General features: G+C 43.1%; 1 protein-coding gene across 1 annotated transcript in view; it reads right to left on the reverse strand.

Moving 5' to 3' along the window:
- RAB38 (RAB38, member RAS oncogene family) overlaps positions 1 to 14,855 on the reverse strand; it is a 60,397-nt gene extending 45,542 nt beyond the window's left edge. The window contains exon 1 of the mRNA XM_029957455.1: positions 14,526 to 14,855. Coding sequence (XP_029813315.1) covers positions 14,526 to 14,727 — 202 coding nt within the window. The 5' untranslated portion in view covers positions 14,728 to 14,855. The remainder of the gene's footprint in view (positions 1 to 14,525) is intronic.
- Positions 14,856 to 21,289: the final 6,434 nt, after the last annotated feature.

Below are 21,289 nucleotides of genomic sequence, written 5' to 3' on the forward strand. Positions count from 1 at the left end.
CAAGAGGTAAAGCTAGATGCAGTGTACTGAATTAAGCTAAAGCATGCAAGAATAAGATGACATAAAAAATAACAACTGGTTTATCAGGTGTCAATAAGCAACAACATTACAGAAAGGAAGGGTGGATGAATTGATCTGTTTTCAAAATATTCTCATTAAATTCTATATTTATATTTAAATTTCAGGCTGTGTGTGTGGGAGAGACAGAGAGAGAGAGAGAGACAATTAGTGCCCTGGTATCCCCAATTTTTTTTTTGTCAGAATTTATTTTGACTGAGGTCCAACACTACTCAGTTTAGATAAAATAACTCACCTGAGTGGATAAACAAGATTATATAGTAACGGAATGGCCACTACTAGATAGAGGGAGGGAATGAAACCAAATCACAGAAGAGAAGTTGGCCTGAATGAATATGAAACAATCAGCATGCCATGTTTTTAATTAATTACAACTGAAGCAAATACCTAACAAACAACCCAAAAATATCTCCACTGAATTATAAGCTCAAACACATTATGTAAAAAGGTATGTTTTTGGATTATCTAGAATTTGAGACATCACCTCTAAGTAACATTTATAGATATTTTTATAAATAACTCACAAGATAGTAAAAAAAAAAACTCGTAAGTTTAACACTTTCACAAATAACTCACAAGTCTAGGACTTGCTACTAGACTCTAAGAGTTTTGTTTTTAAAGAATTTCCAGATTCCTCCAGAGCTCCCAAAATGTATACCATGGTGTTCTGGGGTGTCTCAATGAACTCACAGGGTGCAAGAGGATATTTTAAAATTTCAAGGCAAACACAATGGTACTCAAGATCAATCAAACACCTCAGGAACTACTAGTTTGAGGTAGATCACAATTTTAACCTTAGATCATGCTACATTCCTTCTGATGTGGTCCTCTCTTTTTGAAATTGGGGTTTTCACAGTTTGTGTAATAAAAAGCAAGAGGGGCGCCTGGATGGCTCAGTTGGTTAAGTGTCCAACTCTTGATTTTGGCTCAGATTATGATCTCACAGTCCTGAGATTTAGCCCCCCATTGGGCTCCATGCTGGGCAAGGAGCCTGCTTGGGATTCTCTCTCTCCTTCTCCCTCTGCCCCTCCCCTCCTCATACGCATGTACTCTCTCTCTCTCAAAATAAAAAAAGTACAAGAGTTATGTGAAAATCAACATGAAACAGGAAATGAGAGTGGTGATGTCTATTCTGACTCAAAATGTTGAGGTGTTCTATCCACCAAATAGATAGACTAGATGGCCCAATAGATACAACTTGGCCTATTATCCTATTGAGCTAGAGGCCTCATGAAAACATGACTTTAACCCTTAAGAATGCTATGAACTGAGGAAGTTGGAGCACCTATGCTGTAGCCTCTAGATTCCGTAAAGTACTGTTTTAAGTTTAAAGACACACACACTCACTCCTCTGTCCTACCTAAGACTTATTTTTTATTCCTATAACATCACGCATTATAACTCTTTTTATCTTGAATTTTCAAATGAGAGATTTGCATCCCTCAGTCACTGTGGTTTTCCTGCCTGAAACTAGTATATGTTTGTTACTAAGCCAAGCCAACCCCATGGTCCCAGTGATGACGTATGTGTACATTTAATCCTTAGATCAATCCAAAAGTATAAACTTCCAAAAATAATAAATTATTCCTTTAAAATAAATAAGGTGTGTTTTCTAACTTAATCTATCACATGCGAAAGTACATGCATTGTTGTATCACACAGCAGAACAAAGTAGTTAGAAAATAGTAAACAGGGGCATCTGGGTGGCTCAGTCGGTTAAGTGTCTGACTTCAGCTCAGGTCATGATCTCATGGTCAGTGAGTTCGAGCCCCGCATCAGGTTCTGTGCTGACAGCTCAGAGATTGAAGCCAGAGCTGAAGTTGGACGCTCAACAGACTGCCACCCAGGTGCCCCTTTATCACTTTTCTTGAGAGAACAGGTTAATGTAAGGCTGATGAGAAAGAAAGGTTAAATGATGTATCAGGATAAAAGAGACTACAAAAAGCAGAGACTCTGAGCAGAAAGAAATAATTCTAATCTCTCTCAGACATTTGAAACTATTGACTATCATGTCCTAAAATCCTTTCTCCTTTGTTTCCAAAATCCTGCCCTTGCTCAGTTCTCCTCCTATGTAGTGCTTTCTCTTTCTCTACCTCTTTGCTGACTCACAATCATTTCATTAAATTATGTAACAACCTGGGGCAAGATCTGCTAAACACATGCCCGCTATCTGAAGAGGTATGAATGAGTCTAAAACCAGGCGAAAAGAAGAAGTGCTATAAGGGAGGAAAAAAACCGAGTTGCATGATTTTCAAGGGAAATGGAAGTTACTGTTGGAATGGGAGAATTAGGAAAGTCTTTGTAGAGGAGTTGCCCTTTCAGATGGGTCTTAAACAGTAGACAGAATTTGGATATGTAGGAATGAAGGGAAGGGCATGTGAACCAGCAAGAAGAGCCGGAACAAGGGCGTAGCAGCAATGACCATGGGGTGTGAACAAGGAAGCAAAGCCTCATAATGGAGAAGAGAGGAAACTAATATTAAGAATGTTATTTGAAGCCAGACTGTGGATATCTCTGAGTGTCCCCAGGATGATTACCCTCTCTTCCTCACGGCACGAATTTCCATAGGGCTGGAATTTTTGTGTCTCAGTGCTTAAGACTACACCAAAGAGTTTTTAAAAATAAGCTTCTTCCACTGAGTGTTATATGGAAACCAATATGACAATAAATTATTATTTAAAAAACAAGCTTCTTCAAATCTCATCATTAATAAACCAGAGATGCCTACATTCTGTTTCCAGTTCTTACCATTAACTTGTTCTAAAAGTCTGAGAAACTAATATGAACCCACTTTCAGAGCATAGCTTTCTCTTCTTTTATTTTAATTTTTAATGTTTATTTATTTTTGAGACAGAAACAGAGCATGAGCAGGGGAGGGGCAGAGAGAGAGGGAGGCACAGAATCTGAAGCAGGCTCCAGGCTCTGAGCTGTCAGCACAAAGCCCGACGTGGGGCTCGAACCCACGAACTAGGAGATTGTGACCTGAATCAAAGTCAGACGCTCGACCAACTGAGCCACCCAGGTGTCCCTCTTCTGTAAAATGAAGGATATGGAGGGGCACCAGAGTGTCTCAGTCAGTTAAGTGTCTGACTTCAGCTTAGGCCATGATCTCCCGGTTCATGGGTTCAAGCCTTGCATCGGGCTCTGTGATGACAGCTCAGAGACGGGAACCTGCTTCTGATTCTGTGTCTCCCTCACTCTTTGCCCTTCCCCTATTTATGCTGTCTCTGTCTCTCAAAAATAAAATAAACATTAAAAAAAGTAATAAAAAATGTTTTAAAGAAATGAAGGATTTGGTATGACGAGCCTTCCAGGTCTTACCTCTGTGAAAATTATCCTTCAAAATTATGACTTCATTTAATGTAACCAAAAATCATAAAGATACAGTTTTGCTATGTGACCTCCAAATGAATGGCACTTCATTCCAAATTATAAAGACTCAGTTAAATGATGAAGTGCAGCTTTTAAGAATGGTCTTTAAGCCCATTCCCCAGTTTTTATGGTAAAAATTAAAATAGAATGCCACCTTCGGGAAAGTGACTAACATACTTGTCAGTTTTAAAATGTTAATATTCATAAAATTATGAAGTCTTTCAAATGTAGACAAATTCATTATTTTCTGTTTTATTGGAGAAATTTTTAGATCAATGATATATCTTAGTATTAAAGCAATGCTAGAATAGTTGACTGAAAAACTTTTTAATGAACAAACACTCATTGAGGACCTACTAAATACCTACTAAAACTATGCTGGGACCTAGGGTCATAAATTGGAAGAAAAAGACATTGCAGTGCAGTAGTGAAAGGCTTCTAATCCAGAATGATAAGCAAGGCTATTATGGAAAAGCAGAAACACTGCTTCCCAGGGACACCTGGGCACAACGGACACTTCATAAAGGGGGTGAGATTGGTTGAGTGACAAAGCATCTATAGAAGTCATCTAAGTAAAAAAGAGGAAAGTGTATTTAGCCAGTGGCCATCATTTGAGTCACAGCACAGAGGGGAAGGTGGGTGAACTGAAGTCACTTTAAGATATCTGGAATGGTCAAGAGTCAGAGGTATAAGAGATGAGACTGGCTGGGTGAGCTCAAATTTCATGGTAAAAAATGTAACCTCTAAATCTGGAAGTGATGGGGATCCACTGAAGAATGCCAAACTGGAGAATATCTGACTGGAGAATGAAGCTATGCTGACAAGTCTCATATCTGTGGATGACAAACCAATGGAGGGTGGGGAGCAGGGAGCGGAGCTGGAGGAAGGGATGGGTATGAAGAAGCTGCTACACAAAGTGGATGGACCTCGAGGGTGTCATGCTAAGTGAAATAAGTCAGGCAGAGAAGGACAGATACCATATGTTTGCACTCATAGGTCTAACAGGAGAGACCTGGCAGGGGACCATGGGGAGACGAAGGGGGAAAGAGAGTGGGGGAGAGTGAGGGACACAGATCAAGGGAGACTACTGAATACTGAAGATGAACCATGGACTGAAGGGGGTGATGGTCATGGTGGGGGGCACTTGTGGGGAGAAGCACTGGGTGTTATATGGAAACTAATTTGACAATAAACTATTGTAAAAAATGTAAAAAAAAAAAAAAGAAAAGAAAATGATGGAACACTTAAAAAAAAAAAAGAAGAAGAAGAAGCTGCTACAGTAGTCCAGATGAGTTGTGAAGAAGACACGGCTCCTCATAGAGGGATAAAACAGTTATTATTTTTCAAGATAGAAGAGATGGGGGCGGGGTGCCTGAGTGGCTCAGTTGGTCGAGCATCTGAGTCTTGATGTTGGCTCAGGTCATGATCTCAGGTTTCGTGAGTCTGAGCCCCTCATCATCAGCCTGGGCTTGGCTCCATGCCGGTGGTGCCGAGGATAATTGGGATTCTCTCTCTACTTGGCTCTCTCTGCTTCTCCCCCACTAGTGCACACATTATCACTCTCTCCCAAAATAAACAAATTTAAAAAAAGATAGAAGAGATAGGATTTGATTAACACCTGTGCATGAGAAATGAAAATGAGTGGGGAATGGTAGAAGTGAAAACCTGAGTTTTTTTTGAAGAGTAAATTAAGACCATATACTTCTTAATTAAATTTTCAGACAGCTGAAAAAAAAAATAGTGGAACTCAATAATTTGAAACCCAGGCTGCAGTTACAGTCTTGACCTTGCCAAGTTGGAGACTACTCAGTATACCAGCCTAGAAGATGAGGATCTTCCTTTGAGGGAATAAACATGATTTCCAACCCAGGAGTAGTAGGGCCAGCATATCCCTCTGGGAATTTCCATCTCAGAATCCAAGAGCATGAAAGAAAAAAAAAAAAAAAGGCATGTGGGCTCTCAGTGACTTGAAAGCTTTGCAGGATTCCCCAGAGTGAATCATCAGAAGAGGGAAAGGGCTCTAAAGAGCCCTACTACAAAGGAGCCCTTCTCAAAAACTTTTCAGGTGAGCAACGACTCCGGTATCAACACCAGTGACTGCTTAACACCAAACCACTTTCCCTGAACAACTACAACATACCAGACACTGTGCTCTGCTTTTGCTGGGCCAAGTTTCCTCATTTCCAAAATTGGAAGTAATAAGACCTGTTTGCCAGAATCCCTGTGGTGTCTAAACTGCAGAGACTGACTTGACAAATTGATAAATATAAGGAACCATCACTCTTAACCTTTAGCTTAGCAAATGTGCCCTTTCATGGGCCCACACATTGTAACCTGTAACTATGACAGATTACTGCTATCCACACCGTGTCCTCACCCCCAAACCATAGCTAGCGTAGGGGCCCTGTTTTGACTTTCTTTTAGCACCCCTTAGGAGCAGTCATCAAAACAGTGATTAAATAATTATCCCACCAGACTATTAGATTCTGTAAATGTGAAAATTGATCCATTTTGTTTACCTCTAAATCCCTATGCTTATCTAGTGAATGAATAAATTCTCCTAGAAAAAATCTTATGCCTCTCAAGTCCTCAAATTTTAAAATGACTTTTTAAATAAAATTCAGTAAAATAAAACAAACAAAAAAAGACTTAACTACCATTTTAACCCTCAATGAGAATAACTGAATTCATGACAAGAAGCTACCATGAAATGGATCCTGGGTTTCCTTTGGAAAGTCCTTGCCAGGCCTCAAGGACTCCAGTCACTTCTTACTTGCTAGGACCCCAGCAACTCTGCCTTCAATGGCTCTATGACTTGAAATCTGTCCTCTTTCTAGCTATCAGCCCTCTGTCACTTCATACATACTGCTTAATTCTTCTTTTCATGATATACACAACCTATAGACCATGGGGAGCCACCAAGGTGATGTTCTGGGAATATGAACTTGACTTTGGTTCACATAACAACTGAAGGAAGCAGAGACTAGAACAGGTGGCTATTATACAGGTAACTAATAATAGTGTTGCCCTTGGTCTAGAGCAGTGGCAGGAGAAGCATAACCACTATCTGACTTAGAGGGTTAAAGAAGAAAAGATGGCAGAAGTTTCAAGTTCAAGTGACTAGGAGTAAGGTGTTTAACAAGTCCAGTGAGTGGTGAAAGATGTCTAGTCTAGATATACAAACAGCATCCTATACTACTTATCATTAAAAGGGGGTGATTGTGGATATTTTCGTATTCCTTTGCTGTTCTTACTGTTGTTTCCTTTTGAGCTTTCCAATTTTTGCTACATTGAGCATACATTACTTTATTAATAGAGAAAAAACAACAATATTTGTTTTTTATGCCACTTTGCTATGACATACTGATCTTGCAATATGTGTGAGATATCATAAAGGAGATGCGCAGCAGGAAGATAAAACTGTAGGTCTGAGGGTCATGAGAAGTCAAGGTTATGTGCACAGATGGAGTCATCTGCACAGGGTTTAAAGCCATGGGGATGCATAAGAGAAGAAGACAGAATTGAAGAGAGCCAGAAGATGAACTTCTCCCTCAAGCTGTACAGCCCTGAAATCACTCACAGCGAGTAGCTGGCGGTAGGAAGAGCACAGGAAACATCCCACTAGCTAGGGGCTTTATCCAGCCTGCTCAGTTTTATGCTCAGAGAGTAGACAGATGTGGTACAGGTAGGACCCTGTCTGCCCCACCAGAATATTTTGGAGTGGCCTATATTGATTGATACAGTTCATTTGCTGGTACAATGATTTGCTTTGGGGTCATCATGCCCACTGAACTGTGAACTTAAGGTCAGGAATCAGGTCTTCTTCAATACTTTATCCCTCTTTGTTTTCCCCTCACCTAGAACACATACCAGGCATTTCATATGCACTTGTGCTGAAGCCACACATATTAGAACTGCATCTCCCCATCCCTTCCTTCTCTCAGAAGACTTGGTTTTCCTTGGTCAGAATGCTATGTGCTTTCCTGTCAGAAACAGTCCTCTAAAACCTAGATGAGTAGACATGTCCCACATGCCTAATGCTCATGTGTCTGTGACGGATGGAGATTCTCGCGATTGCCCTATAAAAAGCCCTGAGGTGCTTTCCCCACAGATCATTCATCCTACTTAGAAAGTTCACCATCTTGCTCAGGGTACATACCGCATACTTGTAAGCACACACCATGTTAGTCCACATGGTATTTAGAAAATCTATAATTAGCCAGGCTAGAAACAAGGCAATAAATGGCCCATCAAAGAGTGGCCCAGACTTAATATTCATTTTTATTTTTTATTTTTTTGCTTGAAATGATGGTTGCCAAATTTAGCTCTTTCTACATTTCTAGATCTATTATGTTGATATTTAGACCTTTCTTCTAAAATTCCTTGGAGAATTTAAGGTTTTTTTTAGAAACTGACATGGAAGAGATGGTAAAGTCCAAAACCTTCCCCCAATTGACTGTCACAATGTGGAAGCATTTTATAAATCCCGAAACAGCACAGCTCTGTAATCCAGAGGAATCTCATGGCCACCAAGGTGGGTTCTCAGTGTCCTGGGCTTCCCAATTCTAGGCCCAGGCTGCCTGCCCCCATGCTCTGCCTGTCGGATAGTTAATGCCCTCCAATGCTTCCTTGTCACACAGTATAGGCATGGAAATTACCAGAGATGTGCCCTGATGGAAATGTCTTTCCTTGGCCACTTTTCCTCCTCTGCCCCTTGCTAACTCTTGTGACTCTCGGCCAGTCCCTTAACTCTCTGATTCTTTATCTTGTCTAATATAAAATAGATTTAGTACCACCTGATCTGTCTATACCCTTAGCAATGCTGGGAAGATCAAGCAGGAAAATGTAGGTGAAGGTATTTTGTAGTAACAATTAAAAGCAAGAGTAGGGGAGCCTGGGTGCAGTCTGTTGAGTGTATGACTCAATTTCAGCTCAGGTCATGATCCCAGGGTCCTGGGATCCAGCTCCATGCTGAGCTCCACACTGAATATGGAGGCTGCTTAAGATTCTCTCTCTCCCTCTGCCCCTTTTCCCCACTCACACTCTCTCTTGAAAATAAATACAATTAAAAATATTAGAAAGAACAAGAACAATAGCTAACATTTATTTAGCATTGATTATGTGTCAGGCAGGCACAACTTCACACAAATGAACTCATTCTTTCTTTTATCAACTCTAAGTTGCAGGCTCTGCCATTGTCCCCAGTTTACAGGACAGGAAACCCAGACACAGAAGCTACGTGACCTACACAGGTCACAAACCAAGCAAGGAAAAGAAGCTGGAATATGCTGTCACATACAACCTGGGCAGAGTGAAAACCTACTAGAGCTGACAAGAACTGCAAGAGATAACATAATACAAATATGTGATGTCATAGGAAAATGTAATACTAGCCATTTACAGATGGGGGCAACTGTGGTCCAGCAAGGTTTCATTGCTTACTCAATGTATATTCTTAAAGTATATTTCGAATATGTAGAGAGTATTTTATCTTTAAATTGTGCGAAGTTGAGCAAAACTGTTAGGAGACTGGGTGCTAGATTCCATGACCAAATTTTATTTTTTTATAATTTTTTAAGTTTATTTATTTACTTTGAAGAGACAAAGAGACAGACAGGTAGAGAGAGTATGTGTGTGTGTGCATGCATGAGCAGGGGAGTGGCATAGAGAAAGGGGGAGAATCCCAAGCAAGCTCTGTGCTTCAGCAAAGTGCCCAATGCAAGGCTCGATACCACAAACTATAAGATAGTGACCTGAGCATGGCCACATTTTGATCTAGCACTACCACTTAACCAGCTATTTTACTGGGGAATTAAAAATTAAAATGCGTGGACGGCTGTAAGAATAAATGCATATGAAATCTGAGCTACTATTACTATGACTGTCTCAATTCCTGCAGCTAGGTCCTCAAGCATGTTGAAAGTTCAAGACAAAATTGTATAGTTCTCTTTGAAAATGCTAATGGAGTAATTATAGCATCAGATTTGGAGAGAAATAGGAGAGTCTCAAGTGTGAACCTTTTGTTTACTTTTTTCCTGATAAGTCATTTAAAGATCTTATAGTGAAGAATTAAATTTTCGGAACCTTTTGTTTACTTTTTTCCTGATAAGTCATTTAAAGATCTTATAGTGAAGAATTAAATTTTCGGAAATAGATTTTCATTGCATTTTCTCTTTCTATATGCATAGTGGTTCTGATTAATATCCAAAACTCTGTTAGAAATAAGAAGTAGAAAGGGGTCCTGGGTTTCTCAGTCAGTTGAGTGTCCAACTTCAGCTCAGGTCATGGTCTCATGGTTCATGGGTTCGAGCCCCACATCGGGCACAGCTCAGAGCCTGGAGTCTTCTTCAGATTCTGTGTCTCCCTTTCTCTCTGCCCCTCCCCAACTCACACCCTGTCTCTGTCTCTCAAAAATGAAAACATTAATAAAAAAAGAAAGAAAGAAAAGAAATAAGGAGAAGGCAAGGATAACCTACTTACTAAAGAAGCAATACCTGTAAAGAGAGGGAGGTATAACCAATGGGCCAATGATGCCCACGGGCTTTGGTCATGAAGAGCATGACTTAATTCCAGTTCAGACAAAACTGTATCAAATCTGGCTCTCCCACTTATTAGGTAGGTGGCCTTGGACAAAACAACTTAATTTCTCTTGATGTTATCAAGAACTTTGGAACCCAGAGTTGACCCACTTGGTCCTCCATAGTGGAATCTTTGAGATTCAGGGTGATTGCCATTCCCTATGAGGTCTGTGGGATTTACCAGGTTGGTTTCAAGGCCTACTTCACAAACCCTGAGAGGCATTTTTTTCTTTTATTAAGTAATCTCTAGGCTCAATATGGGGCTCCAACTCACAACCTCATGCCCTGGAGATCAAGAGTTGCATGCCCTACTGACTGAGCCAGCCAGATGCCCTTCTATGAAGTATTTTTTGGAGTCTTGCAGGAACAGACTAGCCAGCTGAAGTGAGATATATTATGAAAATTAGTTGGACAAATAAATAGGACTCAACTTGGCATTGAATCAAATGAATCTCAAAAGTGTAATGAGCCAAGATCCCCTCTACAGCAGATGGATGTGATATTCCATCAAGACAGGGCCCTTCCCCACCTCATCCATATTCGCAACCAGCTCAAAGTGAGGCTCACTTGATCACCTTTTAGCCTCATCTGTTCTTTCCACACACCCAGCAGAGTTGAGAATAAAGAGGAGAGAGAGGCACTCCTGTGTTTGGACAGACAGGCTGATTTGAAGGTGCCGTGAGCTGACTGGAATCTGAGTGGGCAGTTGGGGCTGGATTTCATTTGAAATCCTCCTCACAGTGCTCCCACTGCATCTCAAAACATGTCACCACGATGCTCCAATCATCGTTTCCCACAAGTGCCCAGGTTCCCCACAACCAGCTGTGCCTGATGCCCAGCTTCTAACTCAGCTCACAAGGTCTTTGGGCTGGAGGCTGCCAAAGACAGGCTCCCACTGAGCATCAGAGCTCTGGGAAGAGGTTCCACTACTGAGCCGCTACACACCACTGTATCTGTAAAACTCCTCAGGTTTCTTACGTACACCGACCTCTGTCACTAGACCCTCCACAGCCACTTTAGTCCAGAACCATGGCTCAGGGGCATTTCTAAACTTGGGATTTAAACTGCTCAGGACAGCATGTTGTAATACGGATAAAGCTGAAAGATGGTGCCAGGCATTTTGGAACAGATTATATGTTCCATGTTTATTAAGATTTACTTTCTTAATAATTTTTTAAAGTTTATTTATTTATTTTTTTGAGAGAGAGAGAGAGAAAGAGTAGGAGTCAGGGAGGGGGCAAGAGAGAGGGAGAGAGAGAAATCTCAAGCAGAGCCACCATGTCAGCATGAAGCTGGATGCTGGGCTCAGACCCATGAACCCTGAGATCATGACCTGAGTCAAAATCAAGAGTCTGATTTTAACCAACTGAGCACTCAGGGTCACCCATCATTTATTAAGATGATGTGTGTTATTAGTCCACACATTTATATCATGTCCTTCTTCCCTAGCATTTATACATGGTTAAAAAAATGGGGAGGGGGGGCAGCTAGGTGGCTCAGTCGGTTAAGCATCTGACTGGCTCAAGTCATGATCTCCTAGTTTGTGGGTCTGAACCCCACACTGGGTTCTGGGCTGACAGCTCAGAGCCTGGAGCCTGTTTCAGATTCTGTGTCTCCCTCTCTCTCTCTGCCCCTCCCCCACTTGTGCTCTGTCTCTCTCTGTCTCAAAAATAAATAAACAAAAACAAAAACAAACAAAACAAAACAAAATGGTAGTTAGTATAACGGTAATCCTTGCAGCTCTCCTAGATAGTAGGGACTGTCACCTTTAGCTGGCATCTGTTGTTTGCTCATTTGTCATTTATTGAGAGAAGGCATTCTGCCTACCTCACAGATAAGGCAACTGAAATAAGGAGGTTAGGGAACTTACCTAAAATTACCTAGGACATGTAGGGGTAAAACAGGGATTCAGTTGAAAGCAGTTCGACTCTGGAATTAGGCTCCTAATCACTATACCATTCTATCTTCTCTATTAGGTGGGGACACTGAGATTCATGAACATTATGTAATGTGCCTGAGGTCACATCCTTACTTGCATTTGACACAAGTCTAAATTACAGCTACATCCCCTTTCAAATGGTAAGCTAATTCTAAACTTGAGTCGTGGACACTCCAGTACAGCCAGAAGAGTTTTCAGACACTAAAACATGTAGCAACCAAGTGCAGAGACTCAGAGTGGCTTTTCTAGATGAAAAGTCCAATCAGATAGTGGCTGGTGACATCTTCCGGTCTCTTCCACCCCCGTGGAACTAGAGCTGCTAAAGATGACTCCCAATGCATGAATCTGTTCACATGCCAAAAGTTTTATCATAAGACTTGGCAGCTCATGAATAAAGAGGCACCGAGTCCCCAGAACCAGAAGTACCCTTTCAAAAATTTTCCACATTTGTTCTTGCTTTGAGTCATGATAACGTGTTTCCAGCCAAATACACCAGCTAAAGATGAAGCTATTTTCTGAAGAACAAGTGGCTGGTTTGGGTCCAGGACTTGTAAAGGCTCCTGGTACCACAGACCACAGAACAGTCAGAGGTGAGGTGGGACTGTTCACAAAGAATCCTTAAAACTTCTGAGCAGGAAGAGTCCTGAGCTGCCATGTCCAACCCCTTTCCACTTAACAAGGATGCAACCGAGCTGAAGGGACTTGTCTGAAGCCACTGAGCAGGTTAGTGAGTGGCAGAGCCAGGATCCATAATGAGGGGTTGGACATGCCCAGGTTGCAAACAGTTTCAGTCCAAGGACTCAGGCTTGGAGCAGACATATATTTGCCTAATGCCCTGCCCAACTCTGGATACAAACCCTCAGAATCAAATTGTGGTTTTAAACATTGTAATGAAGCTTCACAGTTTGCAGATTTCTCAGTGAAAACCTTAAGGCCAAATCAAGAAATCATATGGCTGGGGTGCCTGGGTGGCCCCTGGATGGGCTCTGTGCTGACAGATTGGAGCCTGCTTGGGATTTCTCTCTCCCTCTCTCTCTGCTCCTCACCTGTTCGCATTTTGGAACAGATTATATGTTCCATGTTTATTAAGATTTACTTTCTTAATAATTTTTTTCTCAAAATATGTTCCATGTTTATTAAGATTTACTTTCTTAATAATTTTTTTCTCAAAATATGTTCCATGTTTATTAAGATTTACTTTCTTAATAATTTTTCTCAAAATAAATAAATAAGCCTAAAAAAAAAGAAAGAAATCTTATGATTAATGTCATAGACTCTGTGACAAAAGTGACCATGAAGTATGTGCATAGAGTCCTTTTAGACCACAGAGTGTTAGAGAAAGAGGAAGAAATAATACTTTGCCTCCAATACATGCACACAAAGATCCTTGGCTTCCTCAAAGCTGAGAACCTCAAACTCGCTTGTCTGAGTGTAGAAGGAAGGCAAGAGCAATGAGCAATTAAAAACAGCAAGTTATTGCTGGGTCATAGGGGAGTTCTATTGATAGTTTTATGAGGAATCTCCATACTGTTTTCCAGAGCGGCTGCACCAGTTTACATTCCCACCAACAGTGTAGGAGGGTGTCCGTCTCTCCACACCCTCACCAGCATCTACAGTCCCTTGATTTGTTCATTTTAGCCACTCTGACCGGTGTGGGGTGGTATATCAGTGTGGTTTTGATTTGTATTTCCCTGATGAGTATATATGAGTATACAATGGAGTACTACATGGCAATGAGAAAGAATGAAATCTGGCCATTTGTAGCAAAGTGGATGGACCTTGAGGATGTCATGCTGAGCGAAATAAGTCAGGCAGAGAAGGACAGATCCCATACGTTTGCACTCATAGGTCTAACAGGAGAAACCTAACAGAGGACCATAGGGAGGGGAAGGGGGAAAGAGAGTAGGGGAGAGAGAGGGACACAAATCATGAAAGACTATTGAATACTGAAAACAAACAGAAGGCTGAAGGGGGAGGGGAGGAAGGGGCTATTGGTCATGGAGGGGAGCACTTGTGGGGAGAAGCACTGGGTGTTACATGGAAACCAATTTGACAATAAACTATTATTAAAAAAATAAATAAACAGTAAAAAAATAAAAACAGCAAGTTGTAAACCCCTCTAGCAACTCTCCTGATTCCCGCTGTTAACGGGTCTGAGGGCTCCCCACTTGGTGGCTGGCATGACACTGAGGGCCTTGTCACCGGCAGCGTTGCCCACGCCCGGAGAAAGAGCTGGAGACTGAGAACTGAATGCAACTCCAGATAGTCTCCCTCTGGGTCCCTTCGGGGGCCCAAGCTGGGTCGAGAGATCCCAGGGGAGGGTGTGAGAGGGAATTCAAGCAACAATTCCAAAACGCCAGGGAATGCACTTGAAGTTTCAGCCAGAGAAAGAGAAGAAGAAAAAAAAAAACTTTTTTGTTTTGTTTGAAAACAAGTTTTCAACCCACCAGAAAAAGTCTCTCGCGGCGCAGCGCCCGAACTGGACCTCAACCGGCTGCCCCAGGTGTGCAGACCGGCCTCGAGGCCCTCCTGCCCTCGCCTCCTCCCCGGGTGCTCACCTGCGATGTCCCAGAGCTGCAGGCGCACCACCGTCTCAGGGTCCCAGTGGAGCACCTTGAGCGCGAAGTCCACGCCGATGGTGGCCCGGTAGTGCGAGGAGAAGTTCTGGTGCACGTAGCGCTTGATGATGCTGGTCTTGCCCACGCCCAGGTCGCCGATCACCAGCAGCTTGTACAGGTGCTCCTTGTGCGCGGCCTGCATCCTGGCGGGCCGCCCGCGTGCCGTGCGGAACCGGGGGGGGGGCGCAGCCAGCCGGGGCCTGGGCGGGAGAGGGACTCCGGGAGCGCGAGTGCGGGCGCCCGGGAGCCGAGCGGCGGGGCGGGGGCAAGAGGCGGAACTCCTCCCCGGCTCCTGGAGAAACGCCCAGACGGGCGCCCAGGGGCTAATCCTCCTTCCTACCCCGCGCCGCGCCGCCTAGGAGGTGGGCGGAGACGCGAGCTTCTCCCGGGACCGGGAAGTGGGGTCTCTGGTGTGAATGCCTGTTACGGAGGTTATTCGTAGGGTGCTTTGCAGTTTCCAAAGAGCTTTCCTCGCCTGTGATCCTGAACACAAAGCTGTGAGATGTGGGCTCTAATTCCCACGTTCTGCGGGAAGACTGAGTGTTAGAAAAGTTCAGTGCATTGCGGGAGATCTAAGTGACAAGGCTGGTGAACACAGGGCTCCGGAGCCGCCCTTCCAACTCGCACTGCCGAGAGAGCTTGGAAGAGAGGTAGCGGATAATACAATTGTAGGAGGCCCAACCTCGTTTGGGTTCTGCATGCCCTGGTTTTAGAGCTGAGTGATCTTGGGCAAGTCTTTTGACCTTGGGCAAGCCTCAGTTTGCTTTCTTCTTCAGTGACATGGTAATGGTAATCCAGACACGTCAGCAGCCTTGCAGTGAGAACACTGAGCACTTTTGACACCTAATCAACTGTCAGTGGTCTACCAAGGTAGATCAGTGGGCTGAAAACATCCTTGACTTGTAGCCTCCTCTTCTCCTATCCTAAAAGCTCTGGGCAGCATTGAAAGACAAGTTAAATAACTGGCCGTAATCCTTCAGGTGATCATAATAGCAGGCATGTATCTAGCACTTGCTATGTGCCAGTTTTTACACGCATATTGCTTAATTATCCTGGCAGTCTTAAAATTGATACCATTATTCTTCCCACTTTACAGAAGAGGAAACCGAGGCCTAGACATTTTAAGGAATATAACCAGGGTCAAATAGGAAAAAGCCAAATTAAAAGCCAATTTTCTAAGCCAAAAAGGAGGTTTTTGTTTGATTTTTAATTATTCTCTTAACCAATATATATATTTGTGCTTGGGATGATACAGAAATAACATAACACAATGATTCCTGGTCGCAAAAACTTTACCTTCTTGTAGGTGGAGGCAGACAAGAAAAACAAAAATAAGTAAGTGTAATTTGTAACATATTCGTTGGTGTTAAATAAGGTAGGGCTACAGGTATGAAGAGTAATAATGGGGTTGACCTTATTTACAGTGGCCAGGGAAGGCCTCACCGAGAAGGCAACAATTCAGTAAAAATGTAAATTTCTGAGGAAGTGGCATGCAGATCTACGTGATGAGCCTTTTGTACCAAAGTGAGTCATTTTGTACCCGTACGTGCCAGGAACTGAGCCACATCCACATTATCTCATTTCATCTTTCCAACTGTATTGTGAAGTATTTTGTCCAGTTTATAGATGAGGAAAGCAAGGCAGAGAGCAGTTTTCCCAAATCCACTCAGAGTGTTAAAACTGGGACTTCAATACAGGCTTGTGTGAAACAGAAAACAGAAGGCTAGGCACGCCCATTACCTCTCCACCTTCATCTGACAGTACGCATGCTTTCCTTCAGCCTCCGTGAGCCCCAAACAAGCAGAGCGATGCCCCAGCTGCCTAACCGAGGCAAGTCACATAACGTCTCTGAACCTCAGTTTCCACATGCACCGAATGAGAATAATGGTATCTACCTTCTAGAGTTGTCAGGAAAAGTAGAGACAATATATATAATAAAATGTCCAGCTCGATAGCAGGTGCTGACTAAATGGCAGCTATAAATAGCAAATGAGGGACAAGCTTTTCACACCTTGTTCTCTGATATAAATACTGAGGACCAGGATCATATCTTGTCAGCTTTCTGTCCCTTCAGGGGGTAACACAGAAGCTTTGCTCATAATGGGCACTAAGTGAAGGGGTGCAGGATTGCACTGGTTTGTGTTTTATTGACTGCCTCCATAGGTAGACACCGTTCTTTGGTTTCCACCCACGCAGGGACACACCAGGCAGATTATATCTAGCAAGTGAACCAAGTATTCTTCCTCCTTAGAGTATTGGCCAACACTGTGGCTTCACTTTGCAGGGAGGGAAGTTCACAAACCTCGGGGGCTCAGGCCCTGCTGAGAGCTTGCAGAATGAGGGATGATGATAAAGACCTTCGCCAAATCTAAAATCCTGGCTTTGTAGACCTCAAGACAAGTTTGGTCTGGGCAAGGAACTGGTAGTGGAAACAAGGAGAGGGTAGAGCTTGAGACACTACCTGCGCCAGCAGCCCTCAGTGTTATGCCTGCCCCAACCACTCCACAGGCCCCAGCCTGTCTCCCAGCCCAGTCCAAGCTGAGTCATCCCCAGCCTTACCTGGTCTCCTCTTCGGATCACGAGCATGTTGGAGCACCAGATGGTTAGGTTTACCATGTAGGACAGGCAGACCAAGATTCAGGTTCTGAGACCTAGAGCTTATAAAATAGGGTGAGGAGTGGTCTTTAAGCAAAAGAATACAAAATTAAGGAACAGACCCTAAATCTCCAGCCTCACTGCCTCTAACAGGGCCTCTCCGGTAGGGGCCATGGGCAACCATGGAGAGCAAGCTCCCTGGCCAGACAGGAAGTACTGCAATTTGTTTCCAGAGTCATTCATTTAGGTCTCATGAGAGTTCTTCACAGTGGGAAGAAATTACTCCTGGTTTATGTTATTTAAATCTTTTACACTAAAGCGGTTAGGTGAGCCTGCCAGGCTCGCAGTTCAGTGGCATCCTGAAAGATCCCACGTAAAATGAGGGGCTTGGGTTACAAGATCTGAGGCATGTACCTATGACTAACGTGTCGGACTTCTGGGTCTTTTTGCCACCTTCTGGCAGGAGTGACACACAGCCGATTCTAATCACTCCCACAATGACACCATTATCAAAGCTGTGGCATTTTCTATCCTGTACTCCATTTGTTCTCTCCATGCCTCATCCCCTCGAATTAGGACATTTGAGTGAAAGGCTGTGGAAAAGCCATTTCAAAACAAGCATCCTGACATGATTCTCTTCTGGTTTCATGGCTCTGTTCTCTCCTTAGCAGCTGCGCATTCACCCCCAACATAAGGGCTCTCCAAACACATTTTTTAGATGGCAAGTCATTCCTGTGCTCCTTTGCTTTGCTTTGAACTTTTCTTCCCTCAGAACTAGGCAGCAAACAGGAAACCAGGTAGCTGAGGCCAGACCATAAACTAGATTCAGGCTAGAATACCTTCAGATGGAAAGGATATTAGCGAACAGGTAGGTCATCCTTGCCTCCTGTCCTTCCTCTACCCACAGATTATGAGACTCCAGAAGAGCCCATCTGGCCCAACCTGATAATCCATCTGTCTCAGATACCTGAGACTATCGAGAAGGATGCCTGGCTTTATCCTGACAAGCCGGCTCTCTTTCCCTCCAGAGAGAATCGCTGGGCTTGTACCACGTGGCTCCTCCCAGCAGCCACACTGCACATGGAGACCTGTTTTCCGCAGTAACTCTCCAAGCACCTCTGGTGATGCTTTGATAATCTTACTACCCTCAAGTTGCTACACCACAGAACACCTTCTCCTGAAGAACAGGAAGGGAGGTGACTCGAGTCTATAAAAGCTGTATGTGACCACAGAGTGCTCAGAAGTCAGGCATGGAATGGCATTCCAGAAAGCACAGAGTTAGGTTTCTCTAGGTCTCCATTCCCTTGCTATTCAATGTAGGTGCATATTCTTGCTCATGTTAAGTGGCAAAACTAATTAAACTGATTGGGAAATGGGGCACCTGGACGACTCAGTTGGGTTAAGTGTCCAACTCTTGATTTCAGCTCGGGTCATGATCTCACGATTTGTGAGATCCAGCCCTGTGGTGGGCTCTGTGGCTACAACCTGAAGCCAGCTTAGGATTCTCTCCCCCTCTCTCTCCCCCTCCCCCGGTCATGCTCTCTCTCTCAAAATAAATAAGTAAATTTTATAAAACAAGTAAATAAAATTATTGAGAATTGCTTTGCAAACATAAACACGAAGCTCCCAGGTTTCCCTCCTAGGGCTGTTCTACTAGATGAGTCCCTGTAAAGTTACTTTTTTTGCTTTCACCAATGAGAGAGCAGTAGGGAGTTATTCATTCATTAGTTTATATGGCTTTTAATTATTGCTCTAAAGGAATACTTCAATGACTTCAAGATAGGGTACCAAAGACTCTGCTGGAAGAAAGGTAAGGTAATTTTTCTTAGATTAATGCAAACAATATATCTTTGAAAAAGGCCTGTAGGAGATTACCATAGAATTTATCATCTGAAAAGGACCCTTGAGAGTGAAAGGAGGACCTGTTAATAATTACACCAAGTCCCAGGAACAGGCCAGGGCTGTCCAAAAGAATGTTTATACCTGAAGGAGAAAGCAAGATCCACAAGGAAGAGTAACATTTGAAAATTCTGCTAAATCACCATTTTAATAAATAGTTCTGCCAAGTTAAGGCTGTGCTAATTTCTCACTGAACGCAAAGAGTCCCCCTTTTATCTACTAAGCTTGTCTGAAGCGTGTGCTAACTTGCAATGTGAGTTATATGCAGTATTAACTCAGGATGGAGCAGGTGTCTGGAAGGAGGTAACCATTTTCAAACTATGTGGAGAGAGGCCAAGTGGATTCTGCATGGAAAGTGCTTGAAGTGAGTATACTTCAGTCTATGAGAATTTTGATGTTGGACTTTTCACCCAGAAAGAAAACCTATGATAGGATACTTACTGATTATCATCAGAAATTGATTCCAGGTGAGTTTTTGAACTTACCATTTAGTTTGGACCAAAACAAGCAGATCATGACCTAAATCATTTTCAGCAGATTTATTACCATCTGAACTTCTGTGCTTTCACTGAACACATCTGACTCGCTTTAGACAGACGGGGCTGAGTTGGGATTCATTTTCCTCCCAACCCACCCAACATGGAGGAGTATAAGTGAGCTATGGAATAGCCAAAAGGCAGGCATCTGAGAACACTGAGCCGAATGATTCAATATGACTCAGAGTTTTAACTTCCTTGTACTGAGTGCCTACAATGCACCGAGCCCTTTATCTTAGTTAATTTATTTAGCCTTCATGACCATCCTGTTAGTAGGTATCTCCACTTTATAATGAGGAAAATGGGGCTCACAGAATTTTTTTAATGTTTATTTATGTTTGAGGGAGTGCAAACAGGGGAAGGGCAGAGAGAGGCAGACAGAGGATCTGAAGCAGGCTCTGTGCTGTCAGTACAGAGCCCAGCTCAGGGTTTGAACTCACATACCATGAGATCATGACCAGAGTGCAACAGAGCAACCCAGGCTCCCCATGGGCTCAGAGAATTTAAATAATTTACCCAAAGTAACAGAATAAAAATTGTAACTCATAATTCCTAAACCCCTGCTTTTCCTACTCTGCACACTCTTGATGCATGTGGTAAAATCCAGATCCAGACATCTCCAGCTTTGTTTCTGCTATAAAACAAGGAGTCTATTTCTATTGCTCTCAGGGGAAGCAATAGTTTGATAATACTGAAAATCTTCTACCAGGGACTGGTATGATCTAGCTCAGAGGATAACTCAAGAAGATTTCTGACAGTGTGTCAGTCAAGGAGTATTTATGTGCAAAGCACCGTGACAGGGGTGCCTCGGTGGCTCAGTCCGTTAAGTGTTCAACTTCGGCTCAGGTCATGATCTCACGGTTAGTTAGTTTGAGCCCCTCATCGAGCTCTATGCTGACAGCATGGAGCCTGGGGCCTGCTTCATATTCTGTGTGTCCCTCTCTCTCTGCCCCTTCCCTGTTTGCACTCTGTCTCTCTCTCTCTCAAAAAATAAATAAACATTTAAAAAGAAAATTTTTAAAAAAACCACCATGACAGAATTCTTTTTGAGGGTCAGGGTCAGAAGTGGGGTCTCAGATTTATCAACAAAGAATGTCCCCACCACTGACATGTTTGGCCTCTGGTTAGAGAATCAGTCAGTGGGTATACACGTGGGCCTCTACCTTCCCCTTGGTCTCCTTCTCAGATCCCTTCACTGGCTCCTTCCTTCTTTGCTGCCCACCACCCAAGTGTGCTAGTGCCCACCTGTGGGACTCTGCCTTTCCCTGCTTGAGCTAATCTACCTCTCTGGCAATGGAACAAACAAGGCTATCGCTTCAATTCCGGAATCAGGCCAACCTAACTTGGTTTCACACTCAAATTCCACCAGCAGCCAGTTACAGGACTTTAGTAAAGAAATGTAGCTTTTGTACCCTGTCCCTTGGTGCATAAATGGGGATAATCATTTCCACCTCCTGAAGTGTTTAGTGAATGAACTAAGGCAGTGAAGTGTCTTAGCCTAGAGCGTGGCCCAGATGTGCACTGAAAAGCAAATGCTAGTTGAACTATCAAATGTGTGCTGATGGCTTTTAGATCTGTATTTAAAACGCCAACCTCACTCCTGTATTCCAGACCCTGTTCCAACTGCCTTTTGGACATTTCTACCAGGCTCCCTGGCAGACATTTCAAGAGCAG

This window comes from Suricata suricatta, chromosome 11, assembly GCF_006229205.1.
Source record: "Suricata suricatta isolate VVHF042 chromosome 11, meerkat_22Aug2017_6uvM2_HiC, whole genome shotgun sequence".
NCBI lineage: Eukaryota > Metazoa > Chordata > Mammalia > Carnivora > Herpestidae > Suricata > Suricata suricatta.